Source organism: Heterodontus francisci, chromosome 33, assembly GCF_036365525.1.
Source record: "Heterodontus francisci isolate sHetFra1 chromosome 33, sHetFra1.hap1, whole genome shotgun sequence".
Lineage (NCBI taxonomy): Eukaryota > Metazoa > Chordata > Chondrichthyes > Heterodontiformes > Heterodontidae > Heterodontus > Heterodontus francisci.
Window position 1 is genome coordinate 50,384,932 of NC_090403.1, and position 24,790 is coordinate 50,409,721.

The window sequence follows — 24,790 nt, forward strand, 5'->3', positions numbered from 1 at the left end:
AAACCGGATTTAAAGTAAATGCTTTTTAGAATCATTTCTTACATAGCATTTGTAATAAAAAAAATTAATTAAATAGCAGTCAGAGGAAAAATCTGGCAGGTTTGAAGACAGTTTCATCTTCATGTGTCCAATTAATGAATTATTCAGCAGTTAAGGTTGGCAGGTGAAATCAGATTGGAGCTTGCAGATCTGTGGGAGATGGATAAGAAGAAGGCTGGCTGATATCAGGTGTAATATTCCACCCCCTCCCTCTCCCCTTTCTCTGCCCCACTTACTCTGTTCGTGTTATGCTGAGAGTCCGACAGAGTGTGGCGTTCTCTCCAAGCTCGGCACAGTTCTTGCACAAACACAGGGAGAGAGGGAGAAAAATAATCTGTGGAAAAGACAGGCACGGGGGGAAGTGGGGAGGAATAAAAACAAAACAAGATGCTCAGCCGGGAAATTCTGCAGGAAATCCCTTCCATCTGTTTCTAATGGGACTTCGGACATAAAACTCGGCATCTGAGCATCGCCCGTACTCATCAAGGGGGCTGTTGGTTTCAAAAAACTCCCAACCGGGGTGCCAGCAACATGGGACTTAGCACTTTCTTATTGCTATACTTGCCTTCAGTGCTTGCAGCCAACCTGGGTACCGCGGAACTGGCAGGTAAGAAGCAATTAGATGACCCTCCTCCTCTATTTATCTCTCTCCATTATTTTTTCCCCAATTGCAAAATGGGAATTGCTATTTTTTTTAAGCAAATCGCATCAATCCAAGGCAACATTGTACTTAAGGCGACAGAGAACACTTCCTCGTTTAGGATGAGCTGGTGGGCTTTTATTTTGCAAAGATGCTGTGCAGCAGAATTTCATCACATATTATCACCTTGCCGTTTAGGTGTCTGTTTAATATCTCGGTGTCTCCTTTCTTTCCTGGTTCTGCATTGAAGGGCCATCCGCCGACCACACACGTATCCGAAAAGTTGCTGTAAATGTTAAAGGGGGCACTCACTGTCTGGGTGAAAATCAATCTTTACCCAGCTCTGCTTTTTCTGTGCCTTCGGGCTGTAGATGCAGTTTATTGTAATAGCAACATCGCTTGCAAGTGGCCGGGAGAATGTGTTTTGACTTTGGTCTGTGTAATTTTTTAGTTAATCCTGCGGTGTGCGTTTTTTTTTGGTTGGAAAGTACTTTTAAAATATTGAAAATAATATAGTCTTAAGGCAGCCCTGTCCTGTGGCTGTGGGACTGGATTCATAGCTGAAACGGCATTTCCCCTGTGTGAAAAACTTGAACGTTTTTAGGGAGGTCGAGCTGAGATCGGCTCTAAAGGATAAAATATTGGCTGAGAAATTCTAATCGGGCAGGTAACCATCCTAAAGCCAGTGTCTGACTGTGCTTCTCCACAACCTTCCATTTATCTATACGTGCCCCTCCTATCATCTCTTATCTTTTCAAAATCATTTGCAAAATATTATTATTGTGAAAAATATCAACATCTCATATTCTCACTTAGTGTCGGATCGAATGGCACTGCACATGTTAACACTCAAGCAGACCCTTGTAAATCACAGCCTCTCAACTGGCATGTGAACGGCAGCAATGAGGGAGATTGAGAGTTTAGCCACAGCAATGCCTTGTGTTTCCTATGTGATGGATTCTTCAGGTTAATGGGGTGCTCAACCAAGTTTTATCCTGAACCGTAGCTAATGTCTGCCTTTGCCTCAAACTATCATCAGCTCCCAGGGAGTCCAGGCTCATTTTATTTGGGCCAGCAAAAGAAAGAACCTGCATCTCTATAGCGCCTTGCATGACCTCAGAATGTCCCAAGGCGCTTTGCAGCCAAAAAAGCACTTTTGAAGCAAAAGCAAAACGTTGGAGATGCTGGAAATCTGAAATAAAAGCAGAAAGTTCTGGAAATACTCAGCAGGTCAGGCAGCATCTGTGGCGAGAGAGTTCAGGTCAAAGACCCTTTATCAGTGCTTTTAAATTGTGATTTCTGTTGTAATGTAGGAAACACAGCAGCAAGGTCCCACGAATAGGATTATGATAATGGCCAGATAATTGTGTTTTTAGGTGTTGGGTAAGGGATAAATACTGTGCAGGAGAACTCCACTGCTTTGAAATAGCACAATGGGAGTTTTTACATCGAATTGAGAGGGCATACAGGACGTCAGTTTAATACCTCATCCAAAAGGTTGCTTCAGTCCTACATTGTAGCTGGAGTGGGACTTGAACCCACACTCCTCTGATGCGGAGTAAAGGACAGAGTTGTGAAAGGGATGGCAAATGGAGGAAAATTTTCAGGGCTATGGGGGAAGGCAAGAAGTTGGAACTAATTGGATATAGTTCGTTCAGAGAGCCAGCACAGACACAGTGGGCTGAATGGCTGGTTCTGTGCTGTGTGGTTCTATGTTATTAGAATTAGAATTAGAATTATGTTCCGGTTAGAAATTGTCCATCTCCTCAGTTATGCTGAGTGCATAAATTGTCGGTTTGTGTTTGGTTAGTGCATTTTGTAGATGTAGATTAAATATGGGGGAAAATTGTGAGTAAGAATTGCAAAGGAGGGGAATACTCAAAACCATAAGAGCTCCCACTGCCCCCCTTCCCTAACAATAAATTCTAAAAAATTGTCAATTTGGGCAAACCGTAATGCATGTAGCTCTTTCCTGTGGTGCAGGGAGCAGCCAATCCTCCTTCACTGATGGGCAGCTTTGATGCAATGCCCGTCTTCAGTTGCCTGTGCCACATACCGACAGCTGAATGAAGTTACATAGAGGGAGGAAACACTGGTGGTTCAGCTAATGATCCATGCTAACTCCTCTGAGCATGATGCATTGTGAAGACTGTCATGTTTATTATTTACTAGTGGTGTTTAATTTGCTCTTTCCATGTTTATTCTGCTGATTATAAACCCAAGATTTTCAGTCTGCATTTTCTCTCAGCTGATTTCACCCAGTTTTGTGACCCTATTTCAGATAAAAAGGAATAAAACCTATCAGCGGGCTTAAATATTCAGGTGGCTCTGATGTGTGAAGACAAATGTACATCCTAAGAGGCACAGGGACCTAATTAAAACACAAGGTGAATCAAAGCTGAGAGAAGATAAAGAGTAGACATTAATAGATACAGTCACACTCAAATAGTACAAACCCACAGGAACCCGACAAAGTCATTCTTAACAAGGATTGGTTTTGTTAATCAGGAATTGACACAACAATAAAACAAAAGCAAAATAATGTTGATGCTGGAATACTGAGATAAAAACAAAAGTTGCTGGAAAACACTCAGCAGGTCAGGCAGCATCTGTGGAGAGTCAGTGTTTCAGGCCAATGACCTTTTGTCGGACTTTGTCGCTGCAGTGTCTGATTTGATATGCAGAGCAGACTTTATCTTTGGGTTTGATTTAATGCTCCCTCTTTTTTATCGCCCTTTTTATATTGCAGGATACTGTGGGATCAGGATTACCATAGCAACTGTTGCAGTTCAAGAGGTCTATTACTAGCTTCTCAAACAAGGGCAAAGAGGCAGTTAAAAACCTGCTGGCCTAATGAGCCTGTTATATCCTATCATGGTGTATCTCTACACACTGTTCCCTCCCTCATCCCCTCCCCACCCCCCCCCCCACCCCCACCCCCCCCTCCATCCCATGCAATCTCCTGGGAAGAGCAAAAACACCCTAGGAGAATTTAGGAAATAAAACTCTGGGTAATTCCTCTCCAACCTGCAAATGTGATCCAGCAAGCTTTAGTAGACCGATTCCAATGAGCCATGTAACTATATGCAAATAAGTCAGCCATTCTCGGGAACTCAGTAAATATGTTCTTGCTCATTTCACCCACAATCTGAGAAATTAAAAGGAAAAGTGTAAATTCTTTCCCTCCTGGAGTATATTGGGACTCTTGGTGGTATGGATTTAACATCATTTAAACAGTGAGGTGGGTTCACAGCATGTTCACATGCTTCGCACTCATCACTAGAACTTTCGATTTTTGGTAAGCATCTGCACTGAGGCATTTTGTAGTAACAAATAATACTGCATTTCTATAGCTCCTTTCATATTGTCCAAAATGACTTACAGCCAGTGAAATACTTTTGACGCACAATCTCTGTTATAAAAACCTTGACAGAGGGACTGCATTTTGGTGCATGGTCCCTTTAAGAAATCAATCGCTGGTACTTTCTTTGGAAACCGAATCAAAAGTTTCCTAAAATAATGTGTGTGTCATGGATTAGTGCCTGGTTAGCAGTGCATAACATGCATTTTATTATCTAAGCACAAATGCGGTATTAACTGAGATTTTTAGGACCAAAAACAGATTGCAGACGTCAGAACTGACCTCACTCAGGCCTTTCTGCAGCTCCCAGGAGACCTGGCAACAACATCGCAGCTGATATCCTCTTGGAACCTATCCTTTGTTTTGTAAGCTAGCTGAATAATGGTTTTGTGGTGTTTAGGATGTATTTGTTGTGGACAGGGTGAAAATTATTTTTGTATGTTGAGTGAGGTCATTTGGGATTTCATTGACAGAGAATATCACAGCCAGTCTATCTCCCCCATTAAAGGCAAGACAAACCCTGAGTGTGTCAACAGAACATACATACGAACATACGATTTAGCAGCAGGTGTAGGCCATTCGGCCCCTCGAGCCTGCTCTGCCATTCAATAACATCATGGCTGATCTGATTGTAACCTCGACTCCATATTCCTGCCTACCCCCGATAACCCTTCACCCCCTTGCTTATCAAGAATCTATCTACCTCTGCCTTAAAAATATTTAAAGACTCTGCTTCCACTGCCTTTTGAGGAAGAGAGTTCCAAAGACTCACAACCCTCTGACAGAAAAAGTTTCTCCTCATCTCTGTCTTAAATGAGCAACCCCTTATTTTTAAACAAGATTCTCCCACAAGGGGAAACATCCTTTCCACATCCACCCTGTCAAGACCCCTCAGGATCTTGTATGTTTCAATCAAGAAACTGAAATAATCTGCCTGGGATTGTTTTCTTGTTCTCTTCCCCTGTTTTACTACATATCCCATTTTCTACCTTAGGGGTCTTTATTCTTACTAGTGTCAGCTGTGGTTCAGTGGCTGCACTCTTGCTTCTGAGTTAGAAGGTTGTGGATTGAAGTCCCACTCCAGAGACTTGAGTACAAAATCTCGACGGGTTCTCCAGTATTGTCGTGTCGAGATGCTGCTGTTTAGATGAGACATTAAACCTTTCAGGTAGACTTAAAAGACCCCGCGGATCTCTACTGAAGAAGAGCAGGGGAGTTATCCCGGGTGTCCTGGCCAATATTTATCCCTCAACCAACACCTAAAAACAGATTATCTGCACCTTGTCAAATTGCTGTGTGTGGAAATTGGCTGCCGTGTTTCCGACATTACAACAGTGAATCTGTTTCAGATGTGCTTCATTGGCTGTAAAGTTCCTTGAGATGTCCTGAGGTCCTCATTATAAGTATAAATGCATAAGTCTTTCCTTTTAATGGGGTATATTTCCACAGGTACTGGCAGCCCTCTTAAACCTCATTCATTCTTTGTTTATGATCTAAGATGAGTTTAAGCAGACTGTTCAACCAAGGAAGGCACCATACCTGTGATTGGCCCTGTTTTGACCCGACATGTAGGATTTCTGTCAGGGCATCACTGCATAGCATTCAGGAATGGGAGCTTTGGGCTCATTTTTCCACTCCATTTACTGGAGGTAGCTGTGGCCAACTGGCCTCATTATTTTTGATGGATGAGAGGAACATGTCTTATTAAAGGCAGATTGATGTTCCAATACAATGTTCCATGGTTATGGTTCCTGTAATTTTTTCTTTACTCACTGTGATGTCACAATGCGTCTCAGTCCTAACCTTTACAAAAACACTCTCCCAGCTGTGATACTTTTTATCAGACAAGAACAGTTGTTTTTTCTCCGGGACATCTGAGAAGCACATGCGTTCCTTCATTATCACTAATTCCCAAGATATGTATGAAAGGAGTTGAAGCTTTTGGCAATCAAAACTACACTAACTTCATGGAATTAAAAGACACAAAGCTCGATTAATCTGAAAGCTTCTATACCCACATATTAAAAGAAAGCTAACCTGATCTGCAGAGACAAGAATATAATGATGAGTTTTGAGTATAAAAAGCTGAACTCAAAGAAGGAGAATAAATGCAGTGTTAAAATAACAATGGAAGCATAGGAGTGGGAGTCAATTAGTGCATGCAGAGTTCAGGAGAATACAGCTCCTGCTCTTGGCTGCATATGGTGATAACACTGTTCCTGGCCAAATTGGAGATGACTGGATAATTCACGCTCTGGAACTGCACCTGCTATAAGTGACTAGGATCAATCTTATGCACATAATTTGTACTTAACTATCCTCCACTCATTGCATTTTGCTAGAGAAATAATTCTGCTTTTGTTGGGAGACATAGCTGTCGTTTCAGACATGAGTTCTGTTGCTGCAGATTTCAGAGGCTCTTAGTAAATAAACTTTGTAGACTGTTTGCTTTAGTGCAGTACTTACATAGAGTCTGATGGCTGAATAAATAAGACTTTATTTGCTGTAAAATAGATCACTTGCTCAAAAGTTTTTTTTATTCCTTCATGGGATGTGGGCTACACTGGCAAGGCCAGCATTTGTAGCCCATCCCTAATTGCCCTTGGCAACTGAGTGGCTTGCTAGGCCATTTCAGAGGGCAGTTAAGAGTCAACCACATTGCTGTGGGTCTGAAGTCACATGTAGGCCAGATCAGGTAAGGACAGCAGATTTCCCTCCCTAAAGGGCATTAGTGAACCAGATGGGTTTTTATGACAATCAATGATAGTTTCATGGCCCTATTACTGAGACTAGCTTTCAATTCCAGATTTTTTAATTAATTAATTGAATTTATTAGTTAATTGAATTAAAATTCCACCAGCTGCCATGGTGGGATTTGAACCCGTGTCCCCAGGGCAATGGCCTGGGCCTCTGGATTACTAGTTCCGTGACATTACCACTATGCCGCTGTCTCCCCATAAGTCCTGCGATAAGTCCAGCCCCGCCTCCAACTCATTGGCTGACACAGGGTTTCAAAAAAGAGAAAGACTTGCATTTATATATCACCTTTCTCGACTACAGACCATCCCAAAGCACTTTACCGCCAATAAAGTACTTTTGAAGTGTAGTCGCTGCTGCAATGGAGGCACCTTTCTTTCAGGCTTCAAAGTGAAATGTACTCCTGTCTTTCTCATAACACAGACCTCTGACACTAGGGCGAAGCTTTGAGCCTCTTCTCCGCTCTGCCTGAACACTTGAACGTGTTGTCTATATCTCAGTATCCAGAACTGGATGTGGTAATCAAGCTGTGCTCTGACCAGCACACTGGACAGTTTTAATTGTGATTTCCTCAGGTGCTAAACAACCTGGTAGCATTTGCACTGTTTTTGTGCTTTTATGTACAAAAAAATTCATCACTGAGTGAGTGGAAACAGGCTTTCCAGGACATTAACGCTGGTTTATATTTTTTCCAATTTAGAACAAAGTATCTCAAAGGACAAGCTTGTTTTCTTGTCACTTTAAGTGCAGCTTCTTATGCATTAGATGTGCCACTCTGTCAATGGAACTTGTTGTCTATGGTCTGTCATACTGTGTGTGGGTGTGATGCTTATGAGACTTCTTCACTGTACAGAAAATTACATGATTAATGAATGAGTTTTTATAGCCGTTCCTATTCCCTTCTGTTCTTTTTCTTGCTGATGGTTGGGATTAGAATAACAACTATTTGAGATCAGCAAGTCTCAGTTTGATCCATGCTTGTGTGGAGTTGGCTGCTCTTGGCTGAGATGATGATAGGAGCTACAATTGACCTCAGCACCTATGATCTGGGGAAAGGTGGGGGTGGGTGGTGCGTAGGGGGAACAAAGGCCTGTCTGGACTTGTAGACGCTGGGTAAAGACAAGATACGGCCCATGGGTCATGCACTCAATAGTACTGGTGCTCACAGTAAAAATTCATATTGAGGCATGGCTACTTGATGAGAGGAACAGTGTAGTGGTTCGACATCCCAACATGAGTAAGAGTTTTCAAGAAAGGATGGGAGAGCATTTGGCAGACGACAGGGAAAGTAACAAACAGCAAAATATATGTCCTTAATATGGATCTCGGTTCCCGAATAAAATTTATTCAAACTTACGCCCGATCAGGTTAAGATTGTGATTGGAGACAATTTGGAAGGGCTCTTTACTAATGGGGTGATGCTAGGGGTGAGAAAGTATACTAACCTTAGAGACAAGGGGACAGATTTTCAAAGGTTCACGGGGTCAGGAGCAGGAGAGGTCCTGGAGGTCAACTCCAGAACCCAATGCCTCCGGGACAGTCGGCGATTTTCAATGTCAGGTTGTGAGGGCAGGAACGGAGAAGCCACTCACCTCCAGTTAAGGGCCCATTAAGCATCTTTAGAAGCTTGTTTAAGGGCCGAGGAGGTGGGCACCGCAATTTTGGAAGGAGATTACTGACGTACCCGAACAATCTGCTGCACCTTATTGCACAGCTATCAGGTTTGCTGCAGGGCAAAGGGAAAGTGTTTCTTTAAATGTTTAAAATTATCGGGAGTGTTACAGACAGGTGGTAAGGGATGTGGGTGGTTCCCACTGTTCACCTCCCAACTGACCGCAGTCATGTTTTGTTTAAAATGGTGAGCTCATTCCTGTGTATTTTTAGGGTCAAATAAACAGACAAATGAAATTTTTTAAACAATTCCTGAAATGGCCGCAACCTCACCCACGCACACATTCACGAGAATAGATAGATAGAGAGAAAAGGCTAGGAGGTACTTGGAAGTCCGAAGTGAGGTAAGTGTTCGAGGTTTACAGAATATTGTTGAGTCTTCTCGGAAGGAAGATTCTTTTTAGAAGTTGCAGGCCTGATTATTCGCAGTCTTGAACTTGTGGAGGTATTGTAGAGCTCTAGTGGTTGTAATGCAGCCCAAAGCTGGTGGGATGTAGTTTGTTACCTTCACAGATGGTTAGTCTCAAAATCACTTTATGATGTCTCTGCTGTAATCGCTATTTAATTTCAGCAGGGCTCTTCTCTTGCCAGCTGGATTCTTCAGATCCTTGGCTGGACAGGCTTTCTGTGAACTTGGCTCGATCTCTGTCTCTCTGTCTCTCCAGAGTGCTAACTTTTAAGTTAAAAATTTCTCACATTGTAGTTTCTGTTTGGAGATGCATGGTTCTCTCCCCTGTTGTGACTAAATAATGGGCCAGGATATGAAAACCATGGCTATCGATTAATGTTTGAATGGGTACTATTCTGTTATGATGTTGCTGCTTCACACCCCTTCATCCTGGTTTTGGCTGTGAGTCAGACTGTATTCAGGATCCTTTGTTAACCCATTCATGTCGATAAGAGTCATTAATATGTGATTGTCCTCCTTTCAATTTCAAAGGGGTTCTCCCCAGAGCTATTTCAGATGAGGCTAATGAATTCCACCTTTGCAGACAAGTTTGTTTATTTCCAGTACAGGAGGAGTCACGTGGTCACTATTCTATTTTGACTGTGGTTGGTGTCCAAGTTCTCGTGATTTAGCTTTAACAGTTGACTTTTTTACTTCATAATTCCTCCATTTCATTGTTTATTTCTTCACAGCTCCATCCATGCATGACAAGAGCCCCAGTATCCTGCACGGGGACATGTGCAGTATCTTTGTTTTGGCCATTTCACCTCTACTCCATTTAATATTTGATGCTGTCCCTCTGAGGAGCTGCCTGTTGTCACAGCTGTCACTTGCCATTGCCTCTGGCGCCAGGCAGGCAACTCCCGCCTCCTGGAGGCACTCGGAGCCTCTAATTGGGTGCCGAGCTCACATCCTGCCAAATCAGGCCGTTAGCATTTTAAATAGAGTCACGTGAGCGACACAGTGGCGATGCAGGGTCGGGACCTGGAAATTATCAGGGCGTCGGGTTCCTGATCCTGGGTTGAAAATCAACCTCAAGATCTTTATTGAGGATCGATGCGTTGATACCATTAGTCCTTTGAGCTGTCATTTTGAGTATAGTCCAGCTGCACTTTCCTGGTCTGCCAACAGGGGCACCCTGGCAATCTACCTCTTGTGGAGCATGCCGTGCAGTGCTGATCCCAGTCAGCACACGGTCACTCCTCTTCCTTCAGTTACTGGGAGATAGAGTAGAGGGAGGCTGGAATGGTTGGATTGGGGGACTTAAACATAAGAATATAAGCTGAAGGCATTTTGTCAAAAGGTGGAATAGCAGCATTTTTAAAATTATGCACAACGCTGAGAGGTAACATAAAAAGCACTCAATTTCTTTAAACACCAATTGGCAGATGATTATTAGTGTATCAGTCGACCTTTTAAGACAATCCGACAGCTTTGTGGTCACCTTTTACTAATAAGGATTTCTATCAACTAAGCCCATCTGGCACAGAACAAAAGAAACGAAAAACAAAGAACATTGAGAAGCCGAAGCCCCCTTCCTGCTTTTGTAATTACAGAATTATTTCTGCGCTGATATCGAAGGCAGCCCGTCTTGTTGTTTGGGCTCAATGCAACAAGAAGGCAGATCAGTGAAGCACCTGTTTAATCCTGTATTCAAAATTCAAATGAAAAAGAACTAACCTTTGCATAGCAATGATCCTTTTTAAATTAAATTTTTATGATTTCTTCAGTTTCCCTACGGAAATCTTTTGGGAGCTGGGCTAAGGTTGCAGGGAATTTTCTTTATTGTCACCATTCACGGTCTATTTTTGAGCTGCTGGTAAATTACACATAGCAGTATACACGATGCCCACTGACTACGAGATGCGCACTGCACTGTTCCACTGTATGGTCAGGCCAGCATTTCAGTAAGAACTTAGCTCTATACTTTCCTCTGTATGACAAATAAACTACAGGAGTAAACAGCATCTAAACTGGGGTAGGCGGGAATGTGGAGGCGAGGTTACAATCGATCAGCCATGATCTTGTTGAATGGCGGAGCAGGCTCGAGGGGTCAAGTGGCCTACTCCTGCTCCTAATTCACATGCTCATATTACCATTGACGATTTCTTTCTGGTACTAACTTATATCCTGTATAAGATCTGAAAGGTACAAAAAACGGTAGGAGATGCTTCCTAAGCATTTGTTGATGGGCGTGAAGGCCTTGATAATAGAGTCATAGAGTCATAGAGCCGTACAACATAGAAACAGGCCCTTCGACCCACTTCGTCCATGTCGACCATAATGCCTATCTACACTAATCCCACCTGCCTGCATTAATTCCATATCCCTCTATGCCTTGCTCATTCAAGTACCTGTCCAGATGCCTCTTAAATGTCGCTACTGTTCCTGCCTCCACCTCCTCCTCAGGCAGCTCATTCCAGATACCCACTATTCTTTGTGTGAAAAATTTACCCCTTTGATCCCTTTTAAACCTCCTCCCTCTCACCTTGAATCTATGCCCTCTAGTTTTAGTCACCCCTACCTTGGGAAACAGACTCTGGCTATCTACACTATCTATGCCTCTGATAATTTTATATACCTCTATCATGTCCCCTCTCAGCCTCCTTCGCTCCAGGGAAAACAGACCCAGCCTATCCAATCTCTCTTTTTAACTCAAGCCCTCCAAACCAGGCAACATCCTTGTGAATCTTTTCTGCACCCTCTCTAGCTTAATCACATCTTTCCTGTAGTGCGGCGACCAGAACTGCACACAGTACTCCAAATGCAGCCTAACCAACGTTATGTACAACTGTAACATGACGTCCCAACTCTTGTACTCAATGCCTCGGCCGATGAAGGCAAGCATGCCATACGCCTTCTTCACCACCCTGTCTACCTGTGTTGCCACTTTCAGGGAACTATGTACTTGCACCCCAAGGCGTCTCTGCTCAACAACACTCCCCAGGGCCCTGCCATTCACTGTATATGTCCTGACCTGGTTTAACTTCCCAAAATGCATCACTTCACACTTGTCTGGGTTAAATTCCATTTGCCAATCCCTTGCCCACTTTCCCAGTTGATCTATATCCTGTTGTAACCTTAGACAAGGTCCTTAGACATTTAACCTCAGATAAATGACAAACATTTTATAAAATCACACAGCTTTGGACAGGGAGAATAGAAACAATCATTGAGTTTATTTATTTCAGTGTCAATATCCATCAATTTCATTATTAACTTTAAAAAAAGTCTAAAACGTGTATGGTATGGCATCTTCTCCATATTGAGAACTAATGAGTGATTTCTGAATTGTAATTTCATTTGAATGTGTGTGGCCTGACTGCGGGCGTGGGGTCAGGTTGGGTCTGTAGTGAGAGTCAATTTGGGATGTGAGTGCTGTTGGATAATAACTTTGAGTTAATGTAAGAAACTAGGATGGCAAGGGTTAATCTGTCTAACAGCAGACTTTGATGGAGGTTCGCTTGTGTTTTGTGTTGTCACTGTGGCTAGGTGAAAGCTGAACGTAATGTAGCTTTAGGCCATAATATTTTGGAACAGCTAATTAATTCTTTAGAATGTCAGACAGTTGATTCGGTCTAAGAAATTAGCCTGCAGGGACAAATATGGCAGTGTGGCAATGTCCTTGGAAAATGCTGGAAATTGTGGGATGGCTCACAGAGTTCAATAGCTATCAGGAGGGGAAAGAATATGCTGGAGCAAAGGTAGCTGCTTACCAGTGCTGACTGCAAGAACATCAACAGCTTAGTCTTCAGACAAGTGTAACAAAGCTAATGGGAAGGTTGAAAAATGAAAGGGAATTATGACAGAGCTGTCTGTAATGATAAAGGGCTTAGAGGGAGAGAGTCTATAGCTGGAGGAAGAGCTATGACAAGTCCTCCACAATCCTCCTGGAACAGAGGTAATCCCAGTGCTCCGTTTGTAAGGTGGCTCCATGCGGTAATGTACTGCAGTGTCCTCTTCGTGCAATACAACAACAAATTGCATTTATATGGCATCTTTAATGCAGTAAAAGGTCCCAAGGTGCTTTCACAGGGGCGTAATGAGACAAAAATTTGACACTGAGCCACGTAAGGAGAGGTGACTAAAAGCATGGTTTAATGAGATACATTTCAAAAAGTGTTTTACGGCGGGCGGGGGGAGAGAGAGACAGAGAAGTAAGAGAGGTTTAGGGAAGGAATTCCAGAACTTCGGGCCCAGCCAGCTGAAACCAAGACTGCCAATGATGGAGCAAAGGGAACTGGGGATGCACTAGAGCAAGGCAGAATTCTCAGAGGGTTGTAGGGTTGGAGGAGATTACACGTTGCTGCTTTGCTCATAATTGAAGTCAGTCATAATTAAAGACTAAATTGATATTTAAAAATATATATATGTGTGTGTAGTTGTTCCTGATTCAACAGCCTGAAACGGAATTATATTTAGAGACACAACCCATACGTGCCTCCCGAGGGGCCCACGTCAGGGCACCATGCATCATGGTGAAGTTACTGCATGATGACACCTTTATATAAAGTGGGCTTCGGAAAATCTTCCTGAATTCTTCTGGAGTGGGCTTTTTAGACTTCTAGCTGGAGGACCAATTTGGACAGGTGAGAGGGGTGAGACGAGCATCACTTACAGGCACATCACAGCCATTGTCAATTTCAAATTCACATTGGACAAGACCAGCCAAAGCATCTGAAACAATTTTAAGTTTGGTTGATGACCTGTCAATCATCACCAAAAATCTCTCTCAGTAAAAGGGGAAAATTATGCTGCAAGTAATTATTCCCCCACCCCTGCCCCACCCCTTGCCTCTAGTGGTGCAGAAAATGAAGATCTGGAATGCAGAGATATTATTGGCTGCTTGATTTGTCATAGAATCATAGGATAGTTACAGCACAGAAGGAGACCATTCAGCCCATCGTGTCCATGCTGGCTCTCTGCAAGAGCAACTCACCTAGTTCCACTCCCCTGCTCTTTCCCTGTAGCCCTGCAAATTCTGTTTCTTTAGAAAATTATTCGATTCTCTTTTGAATGCCTCGATTGAATCTGCCTCCATCACACTCTCAGACTGTGCATTCCAGATCCTAACCAGTCGCTGCGTAAAAACGTTTATCGCCCATGTTGCCATTGCTTCTTTTGGCATTGATGTCAGAGATAGTACTATCTGTTTTTATTGGCTGATTCCCTAGTTTGCACCTTTCTCACTGACTCTTTAATCCCTCCAATAGTGCAGGTGCATCAGGGTGCCAGTTAGAATTATAGAATGATACAGCACAGAAATAGGCCATTCAGCCCATTGTGCCTATGGGTTTGCTTATTGGCACCAAGTACATCTCGGTTTACACTCAATTTTTACAGTCAATGTTTTACATTCAGTTGAAAACTGAAAGGGTAATGGAAGGTAGGGGCAGGAAGGTAAACTTTTAGAACACCAATTGGAATCTGAAATATATTGAAATGATTCTGTCAAGTGCTAGACTCTAGCTAGAAAGAAAGACTTGCATTTATCATGTCTATCAGAAATATGTCAAAGCAATTCACATACTTTGCAGTGTAGTTGAATGTTATTATATAAAATGCAGCATTTATTTTGCACACACAGCTATTTTCTTTTTTTATTTGTTCATGGGATGTGTGCATCACTGACAAGGCCAGCATTTATTGCCCATCGCTAATTACCCTTGAGAAGGTGGTGGTGAGCTGCCTTCTTGCACAACAGCAGTCCATATGATATAGCTACACCCACAGTGTTTTTGGGGAGGGCATTCCAGGAGTTTAACCCAGCGACAGTGAAGGAATGGTGATATAGCTCCAAGTCAGCATGGCGTTCCCATGCGTTTGCTGCCCTTGTCCTTCTCAATGGTAGAGCTCGTGGGTTTGGAAGGTTCTGTCGACAGAGGCTTGGCAAGTTGCTGCAGTGCATCTTATAGATGGTACACACTGCTGCCACTGTTTGCCAGTGGTGGAGGGTGTGAATTTTTAAGGTGGTGGATGGATGGGGGTGCGGATCAAATTGGTTGCTTTGTCATGGATGGTGTCGAACTTCTTGATTGTTTTTGGAGCTGCATTCATCCAGGCAAGTGAAGAGTATTCCATCACACCTTCTCCTATGTCTCCATATTTTTTTTTAATAATCCGGAGAACAGAACTGGTCAAGTAATCCTAGTGTGGTTCCACCAAGGTTCCATACAAGTTTAACACAACTTCTCTGCTTATGCCAATCCAGATAGCAGAACAGCTGGCAAATCTCTCGACTGCGGAAATATCATAATTAACCCTGACCGTGCACTCATCCATTGTCTGCACACACCTACTTTCAAAACAGGGGTCATCGCACTGCAATAAGGGGAAGCCACTTAGCACAGAGATGAGGACAATTCTTTATTCAGAGGGTTGTGAATCTTTGGAATTCTCTACCCCCGAGGGCTGTGGAAGCTCAGTCATTGAGTATGTTTAAAGCAGAGATGGACAGATGTCTAAATACATAAGGAGATATGAGGATGATCAGCCATGATCATATTGAATGGTGGGGCAGGCTCGGTGGGCTGAATGGCCTACTCCTGCTCCTATGTTCCTATGATGCAGCGTAAGGACTGGGGCAAATTTCCCCTTGTTTAGCCCAAGGAGTACTGCCGTCCACCCTCACTGCTGCACTGCTTGGGAATTGAATCTTGGACGTTCTGTATGGGTCAGTTTTAGTTTTATAGTCACAGATTTTACACCGAACAGTAAATAGCCACTATTAAGGTGCGTAAGTTGCCTGCTATAACCAGCACAGATGGCAAAGAACGAGCTAAAAAAGCTGAAGGAACAGTTAAGCTCTGCTCTCGGTGTGAGCCACTTATTAAACATGACATAAAGAGATTTGACGCTGTGTTTCCAGATGGCTTGCTGCTGCTGAAAATTTATTCTTGTTTTACATTGTTTTCCTAGCTAGAGGTTATACAGCAGTGATTGCTGCTGGAATATTTTGAAACTCAGTTTATTTGTACAGGCCAAGCTACTTGCCCTCTTCTGTCTATTGGTGCCTATCTTAATCCCACCTCCATAATTATAGACATGGAGAAGATGTGCAAAACTAGGGGCCAGAAAAATAAGGTGGTTGCTAATAAAGCCAATAAGGAATTCAGGAGAAACTTCTTTACCCAGAGAGTGGTTAGAATGTGGAACTTGCTACCACAAGAAGTAATTGAGGCAAGTCGCATCGGTGCATTTAAAGGGAAGCTAGATAAAGACTTGAGGGAGAAAGGAATATCAGGATAAGGTGATAGGGTAAGATGAAGAGGGTTTGGAGGAGGCGAGTGTGGACCACACATGCCAGCATGGAACTGTTGGGACAAATGGTCTATTTCTGTACTCTATCTAATTCTATGTAATATGTAACTGGAGCCCTCTAAATCCCTCAGGACACAGTCACATTAAACATGAGGCTCTTTGCAACACTAGAATTGTTGAACAAGTCATCCAAATGGAGCCTTTATATTCGAGAAAGAGGGAGTGCAAGGAAGGTTCACCAGACTGATCCCTGGGATGGTGGGATTGTCCTATGAGGAGAGATTGAGGAGTTTGGGCCTGTATTCTCTACAGTTTAGAAGAATGAGAGGTGATCTCATTGAAGCATACAAAATTCTCGATAGGATGGATGCAGGAAAGATGTTTCCCCTGGCTGGTGAGCTCTAGAACCAGCGAACACAGTCTAAGATATAGGCCATTTAGGACTGAGATGAGGAGGAATTTCTTCACTCAGAGGGAGGTGAATCTTTGGAATTCACTACCCCAGAGGACTGTGGAGGCTCAGTCATTGAGTATATTCAAGACAGGGATTGACAGATTTCTAGATATTAAAGATATCAAGGGATATGGGGATAGTGTGGGGAAAATGGCATTGAGTTAGAAGTTCAGCCATAATCTAGTTGAATGGCAGAGCAGGCTCAAGGGGCTGAATGGCCTACTCCTGCTCCTATTTCCTATGTTCCAAGACCATCAACAGGATTCTGCACCCAGCAGAAGGATTTTCAGAAAATTGCAGTAGATGCTACCTACAATTGCCCTTTGATTGAAATTCCTGTAGCTGCTTCATTGGATCGCTGGATGCTCAGTGGGTAAATGCACCATTTGATGTAGCCCTGTGTCACAGATGCACCATGGCCAAAACCCAATAATTTGAAACGTTGGCATTGGTCCCAGAGACCATGGAGAATGAAAGTTCCCTTTACTGTTTGTCATTCACTGGCCCCGGCTGGAAAGTGCATTTATGCAGATGCTGGTTCAGGAGAGGATTAGGCTCATTGGCAATGGACCCCCTCATAATTGAATGTCTTGCAGCATCCACTCTCTAGCTTTTACAGATGAAGAATTGGTGGGTACTTGAGGGCAGTTAACACTCATAGACAGGTACACTAGCAAGACTCTGTGCCTACAGGAAGGAAGGGAAGAAAATTGGAAAAAGAGAACCTGTTTATGACTCCAATAATGAGCATTTTCTGAGAGTTATTTAGGATTGAGAACATAAAATGACCGACGATAAATATCTTCTAATAAATGAAGGAATGCTCCAACAATCCTACATCCTAGGATCCCAACATCTGCCAAGCCATCAGATATCTATCTGTTGGGTATGTTGCATGCTGCACTTAACGTGTTTCAAATTCCACATTCTGGATTTTCTTGTATTTATTGGCTTGCTAACACTATTGTTCTATATGTTATCTGCTTTGGCCGCCAGATGACAACTTCATTTGGCTTCCCTTGAGATGACATTTCAATCAATTAGTCGACTACCATGTCCACTTTTGCATTTGGCAAACTTTATTGATAAGACTTAAAAAAATATATTATTTCTTGATTTATCACAGCTTTCTGCACCTCAATTCAACGTTTGGGGTGTCCTGCTCTCTGAGCTTGACCCTTCACCGAGGATTCTCAGAGAAACACTATTCATTTGTGGCAGATAAACTTATTCTAGTAATTTAGGCCTTTACTTGCCACTTCTTGAGCCAATTGGACTATCAACATTAAATAGTTGCATACTGATTCCTTGACCTGTGCAGTGCCTTGAATTTTTCAAATGTTCGTGGCATTATATAATTTCAGTTTGTTGGACAAATCAGTGCATTACAGAAATGTATGTATGACCTTATAAAGGACCTCATCTACTCTCAGTACAGCACCTGTAACTGTACTCTGCATTGAAAGCAATAACTGCTTCTGACTTGTTCATCACGACATTAAAAAGCTGTCAAACTGCTCCCTACATTTAACTGCTCTCAAGACTGCTCGAAAGCTGTTTTTAAAAAATAGGTTTAAAGCTGTGTGTGTGTGTGAGCCAGAGTAGTGGATTTCAGCATCAATTTCACGATGAGCCAAAAAAGCCATTCGTTTGCCTTTTCAGTGAAACAGCAGAATTTGCATTCACTGTAATTGGTGATAGTTTATCAAAACATAAAGGAGCACTGTCAGTATAGAGTACTATCCACTGAACCAAGCTGTCACTCAAGAGCTGGAAAAAGTAGGAGAAAAAAACAGTGTGTGTAGGTGTTGCTAAACTCGAGCTTTAGAGCTCTGAAGATTGCAGGTGGAAGGGGATGCTGAGGAATAATGTGAGAAAGATTGAGAGTAGGAGCTGCAGTTTGATTTGAACACTGATGAGATGCAAGGAGAAGAAAGGCACAGCGGAAGGTGCAGGGAAGGAGAGAAGAACATTCACAGGGCAAAATATGAAAGTAGTAATAATGAAATGTAGCAATGGTGCAAGAGGTTGGAAGGTGAAAGTTTACCAAACAGTGTAATGTGATGATCCAAATCATAGAATTACAAAGAATTTACAGCACAGAAATGGACCATTCATCTCAACTGGTCCATCTCGGTATTTATGCTCCACACAAGACTTGTTCCACTCTACTTCATCTCACCCTATCAGCAGATCCATCTATTCCTTTTTCCCTCATATTTATCTGCCTTCCCCTTTAGTGCATATAGGCTATTTATCCCAACTACTCACGTGGTAGCGAGTTCCACATTCTTGCCATCCGCTGGGCAAAGGAATTTCTCCTAAATTCCTTATTGGATTTATTTGCGACTGTCTTATATTTATAGCCTCTGATTTTGTCATTTTTGCATTCTGAAAGCATTGTGTTTCTCCCATGCAATGTCATTCCTGAGGAGGATGGATAACTTGCTGTTTTCCTTCCCAGGAAATTTTACTGAAAATTTTGTGTGTTGTAGGGCAATACAGTACAATGCTGTCCAGATGTGATAGCACAGAAGTGCTAGCCCATATTGAAACACCTGTACGCTATATTCATAACATTGTACAATGATAGAGTGCAGAAGGAGGCCATTCTGCCCATCATGCTGTTGCCGGCTCTTGGAAGGAGCTTTCCAGTTACTTCCATCGACCCCATGCTCTTTGCCCATAGGCCTGCAAATTTTTCCACTTCATGTATTTATTTAGTTCCCTTTTGATACTTATTATCGAATCTGCTTCCATTATCCTTTCAACTGTGCATTTTTATCACTCGAAGTTTCTGCTTTGATAATGGAGTTTCATCCATGTCTTGGGGCAACATTGCAAGAGGCAATAAGGATGTCTCCAGAGGTACTGAGACCAATCTCATGAGGTGGACTGCTATCTGGTCTCTGGAGGCAAATATAAATGGCTTCCTCTTGGTACTGTGGGTTTATCTTTCCACATTTCTGGTCATAAGCCAGCTAAGTTCTCAGCGAAGTTGCAATTGCTGTCGTGTTTGGGACTTTGCCCATTAATTGAGGAAGATATGCAGTCAATCACTTAAAGTGGTAGATGCATTTTCTGATGATTTCCTTGTTTGAACAGTTCCCTTGGTGATCCACTGGTGCTGTAACTCTCTTCCGGCGTGATAAATGGATTTTCATTTGAAACACCTGCTGCTCCGCCATGTCATTAGCCTCATGACTTTTGATTTTGCTTGGGAGAAAATTGAATTGGCTATGATAGATTGGGGAATGTTACTTAAAGGATTGACGGTGGATAGGCAATGGCTAGCATTTAAAGAGCACATGGATGAATTACAACAATTGTTCATTCCTGTCTGGCACAAAAATAAAACGGGAAGGGTGGCTCAACCGTGGCTTACAAAATAAATTAGGGATAGTATTAGATCCAAGGAGGAGAAATATAAAATGGCCAGAACAAGCAGCAAACCTGAGGATTGGGAGCAGTTTAGAATTCAGCAAAGGAGGACAAAGGGATTGATTAAGAAGGGGAAAATAGAGTATGAAAGTAAGCTTGCAGAGAACATAAAAACTGACTGTAAAAGCTTCTCTAGATAAGTGAAGAGAAAAAGATTAGTGAAGACAAATGTGGGTCCCTTACAGTCAAAAATAGGGCAATTTATAATGGGGAACAAAGAAATGGAAGACCAATTAAATACATACTTTGGTTTTGGCTTCACAAAGGAGGACACAAATTACCTCCCAGAAATGTTGGGGAACATAGGGTCTAGTGACAGGGAGGAACTGCATGAAATCAGTATTAGTAGGGAAATGGTGTTAGGGAAATTGATGGAATTGATGGCCGATAAATCCCCCGGCCTGATAATCTACATCCCAGAGTATTTAAGGAAGTGGCCCTAGAAGTAGTAGATGCATTGCTGGTCATTTTTCAAAATTCTATAGACTCTGGAGCAGTTCCAATGGTTTGGAGGGTAGCTAATGTAACCCCACTTTTTAAAAAGGGAGGAAGAGAGAAGACAGGGCATTATAGACCGGTTAGCCTGACATCAGTAGTGGGGAAAATGCTAGAGTCCATTATAAAAGATGTAATAGCAGAGCACTTGAAAAACAATGACAGGATTGGACAAAGTCAACATGGATTTACGAAAGGGAAATCATGCTTGACAAATTTACTGGAATTTTTTGAGGATGTAACTAGTAGAATAGATAAGGGAGAACCTGTGGATGTGGTGTGTTTGGACTTTCAGAAGGCTTTCGATAAGGTCCCACATAAGAGATTAGCGTGCAAAATTAAAGCACATGGGTTTGGGGGTAAGGTACTGACATGGATAGAGAACTGGTTGGCAGACAGGAAACAAAGAGAAGGAATAAACGAGTCTTTTTCCGAGTGGCAGGTAGTGACTAGTGGGGTACCGCAGGGATCAGTGCTAGGACCCCAGCTATTCACAATATATATTAATGATATAGATGAGGGAATTAAATGTAATATATCCAAGTTTGCAGATGACACAAAGCTGGGTGGGAGTGTGAGCTGTGAGGAGGATGCAGAGAAGCTCCAGTGTGATTTGGACAGGTTGAGTGAGTGGGCAAATACATGGCAGATGCAGTATAATGTGGATAAATGTGAGATTATCCACTTTGTTGGCAAAAACAGAAAGGCAGATTATCTGAACAGTGATAGATTGGGAAAGGGGGTGGTGCAGTGAGACCTGGGTGTCCTTGTGCACCAGTTGCTGAAAATAAGCATGCAGGTGCAGCAGGCAGTGAAGAAGGCAAATGGTATGTTGGCCTTCATAGTGAGAGGATTTGAGTACAGGAGCAAGGATGTCTTACTGCAATTATAAAAGGCCTTGGTGAGACCACGTCTGGAGTATTGTGTGCAGTTTTGGTCTCCTTATCTGGGGAAGGATATTTTTGCTATGGAGAGAGTGCAGCAAAGGTTCACCAGACTGATTCCTGGGATGGCAGGACTGACATATGAAGAGAGATTGGGTTGATTAGGATTGTATTCACTAGAGTTTAGAAGAATGAGAGGGGATCTCATAGAAACCTACAAAATTCTAACAGGACTGGACAGACTAGATGCAGGAAGGATGTTCCCGATGGCGGGGGAGTCCAGGACCAGGGGTCACAGTCTAAGGATAAGGGGTAAACCATTTAGGACTGAGATGAGGAGGGATTTCTTCACCCAGAGAGTGGTGAACCTGTGGAATTCTCTACCACAGAAAGGAGTTGAGGAAAAATCATTAAATATGTCCAAGAAAGAGTTAGATATAGTTCTTGGGGCTAAAGGGATCAAGGGATACGGGGAGAAAGCAGGAACAGGGTACTGAGTTTGGATGATCAACCATGATCGTATTGAATAGTGGTGCAGGCTCAAAGGGCTGAATGGCCTACTCCAGCTCCCATTTTTCTATGTTTCTAAGGGACCTTTCATTTGAAGACCTTGCTGTTGATTTGTCAAGTGTCAGGTCCACTGTGAGAAATATAGATGGAAGTGCAACATCATCAGAGTTTTTATAGGTTTGTTTGCATTTTTGGCCATGGAACAGATGACAGAAAATCAATAAAGGAGCTACTTTTAGATGGCTCTAGGTCTGGCTATCTTCCACATTTATTTTAAAAGGTCAAGTAAAAATTGATGAAGGAAAGTAAAGGGTTTAAAGGGCAATGAGACTTAAATTATAATTGTTGGCAAGCTGCAGGTTCACATACATCACAGACAACTCAAAATATGATCATTTTTCATTCAGGTAACACATTACTGTGCAATAAAACAGAAGTGTTTTCAATTATGGCACAGGGTAGATGGAAGCAAACTGTTTCAAACAATTGAGGGGCCAGGATCAAAGAGACATGGATCCACGATTAAATGTAAAAAGTTTTGAACAAAAGGTGGAAGAAACTTTTTGCATTGAGTATGAGGTTGTGAAATACCCTTTGAGGGTTAATATTGAAATTATATCGACATTCAAGATGGATAGGTGGATCCCAAACCAAGAATTGAATGTGTAAAGTGCACTTGTGAACTCTTAATAAAACCTCTTGATTAAACTTTGGAAAATGTTATGAAAGTGATTCTGTTTTTTGTTAAAAGTATTTTTAACAAGGAATTTATAATTATATTGAATACAAAGAAAGAACAAAGAACAAAGAAAATTACAGCACAGGAACAGGCCCTTCGGCCCTCCAAGCCTACGCCGATCCAAATCCTCTATCTAAACCTGTCGCCTAAAAGAACAAGAAAAGAACAAGAAAAGAAAAGAATACATTTTTTTTAATCAAGCGGGCACTGAAAGAACCAATTTGGCAACAGTGTTGCTGGTTGTCACATGGCTTGGGATAGGCATGGAACAGAAACCCTAGTAACAGGGGCAGAGAAGTGACAAGAGCTGCTTTGATTGGACAAGCCCAGTCGCAGCAGAGCACATCTGGGATCCCAGAAAACTGACAAGCCTTCTGGTTGTGTGTCAGTGTGGTTTTAACTTTTGGAAGGAGAAAAAGGCAAGTCTGCAGCAGGAGAAGGAGAGAATTCCAAGGAAGATTAGAAGACTACAAACCAGCTCGCTTTCCAGCAATTCCCTAAAAGACTCTGAGAAGTCCATTGTGTCAATTCACCTTGTTTCCTGTATATGAAGAAAGACCGCTAAAGATAATTCTCAACACTGCCTGAAAAGAACTGTTCTGAAGATTCTAGTGACCTGTCTACATGTACTCGGAAGTTAGGCTATATGCCAGTTTGAAACACCATATCTCACCTGCTGTTTCCTTCAAAAATGAGCAAGTAGTTAACCCAAATGCTTTTTGTCTGTAACGGAGCTCTGATTCAAAAATCCCTTTTATTTTTTTTCGATATATGTGTGAGTGAGTGTGAAGGGACTAAGGTATAAAGGGAATTTAAAATTTGGTTAAGGTAAAAAGGGGACTTTTAAAATTTAATGTTGGGACTTTAAAAATTTTAATCTTTATGTTTATGTTTTACTTCATTACTAATTAAAACTTGTTTTAGAATAAACAGATCATTTTGTTGTTCAGTAAAGAAACCTGGTTGGTGTGTTCTCTTCTGGGAAAATAGAGTATATGATTAATCATATTAATAAGTGGGAAAGTTTAAATAATATTTTGTGACCTGTGGAGAAGTGAGACTGAATTAACAGTGCACTTCTGCTGCCTCAGTCATAACAAAAAATATACCAACCTTCTGCTGCTGACTCGATCCCAACCTCAGATCATGAGGCCATCCAAACCGGGCCTCCCAGATGAATGGAAGCCATGTCTCAGCTGCCTCTAATAACTTGAAATGGAAAGACACCAGTGCAGTGATTCCTCATCCAAAGCAAGTATCCATTTCCCCCTTGCTGATGAGCAACTTAGCAATGCAGACTATTAGCAGTCAACCAGAGCCATTCATCAAATAGATCTGTTGGCCCCTACCAACAATCAGTTTGACATGTGTTTCCTGTGGCTCTGTTAATTGAGATTGTGCTGCAAAACTGGAAGCTTGAGTGACAAACACTTTTTTTGTGTGTAAGAGTTAAATTGTTTTATTCCCACTGAGCAGCTCATTTAGGCAACATGGTCCAGTTGCTAGCCTGGCTGAGTGAGTTCCAAGGATAAAAGAACAACACAATCTGGAATCCTTCGAGTAATTAATTTTCCTTGTGGCGTTCAGTGTCCTGCAGCTGTGCTGAAAAGTTTGTGTATATTTCCAAATGTTAATTTAGTCGCACCTCATTTGAATGCTGAATCCTGGATGGATGGGTGATTTGCTTGTGATCAAGCATCTGAGGTCATTCAGCCAATGGAGAGAAAGCTTATGTGGGTCCTAAAACAGACACACTAACCTCCACATCTGATATTCTGCTTAGTGCTCCTTTTGTGCAAAGCTCTGTGCCAAAATGCCAATAGCCTGGGAAACTAGTATAGGAAACTAGTATAGCACAAGAACCTATTTAATAATAGGAAGGAGATTTTCTTAAATTCCTAGCTTTGACAGATAGATATGGGTACATAATCTAGTGGTTATGTTATTGGACTAGTAATCCAGAGAATGTCAGTCTTTAAACCAGTTTGAGAATTTGAATTCAGTTTAAAAAGTGACCTTAGAACTGTCAGTTTGTCATAAAAACCCCCAGGTTCACTTTGCAAAAAGGAAATCTGCTGTCCTTAAATGTGA

The 24,790-nt window shown here is 42.1% G+C and overlaps 1 protein-coding gene across 1 annotated transcript in view; it reads left to right on the top strand.

Moving 5' to 3' along the window:
• The first annotated feature begins 299 nt into the window (after positions 1–299).
• The window catches only part of LOC137347956 (plexin domain-containing protein 1-like), a 467,720-nt gene continuing 443,229 nt past the window's right edge, over positions 300–24,790 (top strand). Inside the window, exon 1 of the mRNA XM_068013022.1 lies at positions 300–646. Coding sequence (XP_067869123.1) covers positions 571–646 — 76 coding nt within the window. The 5' untranslated portion in view covers positions 300–570. The remainder of the gene's footprint in view (positions 647–24,790) is intronic.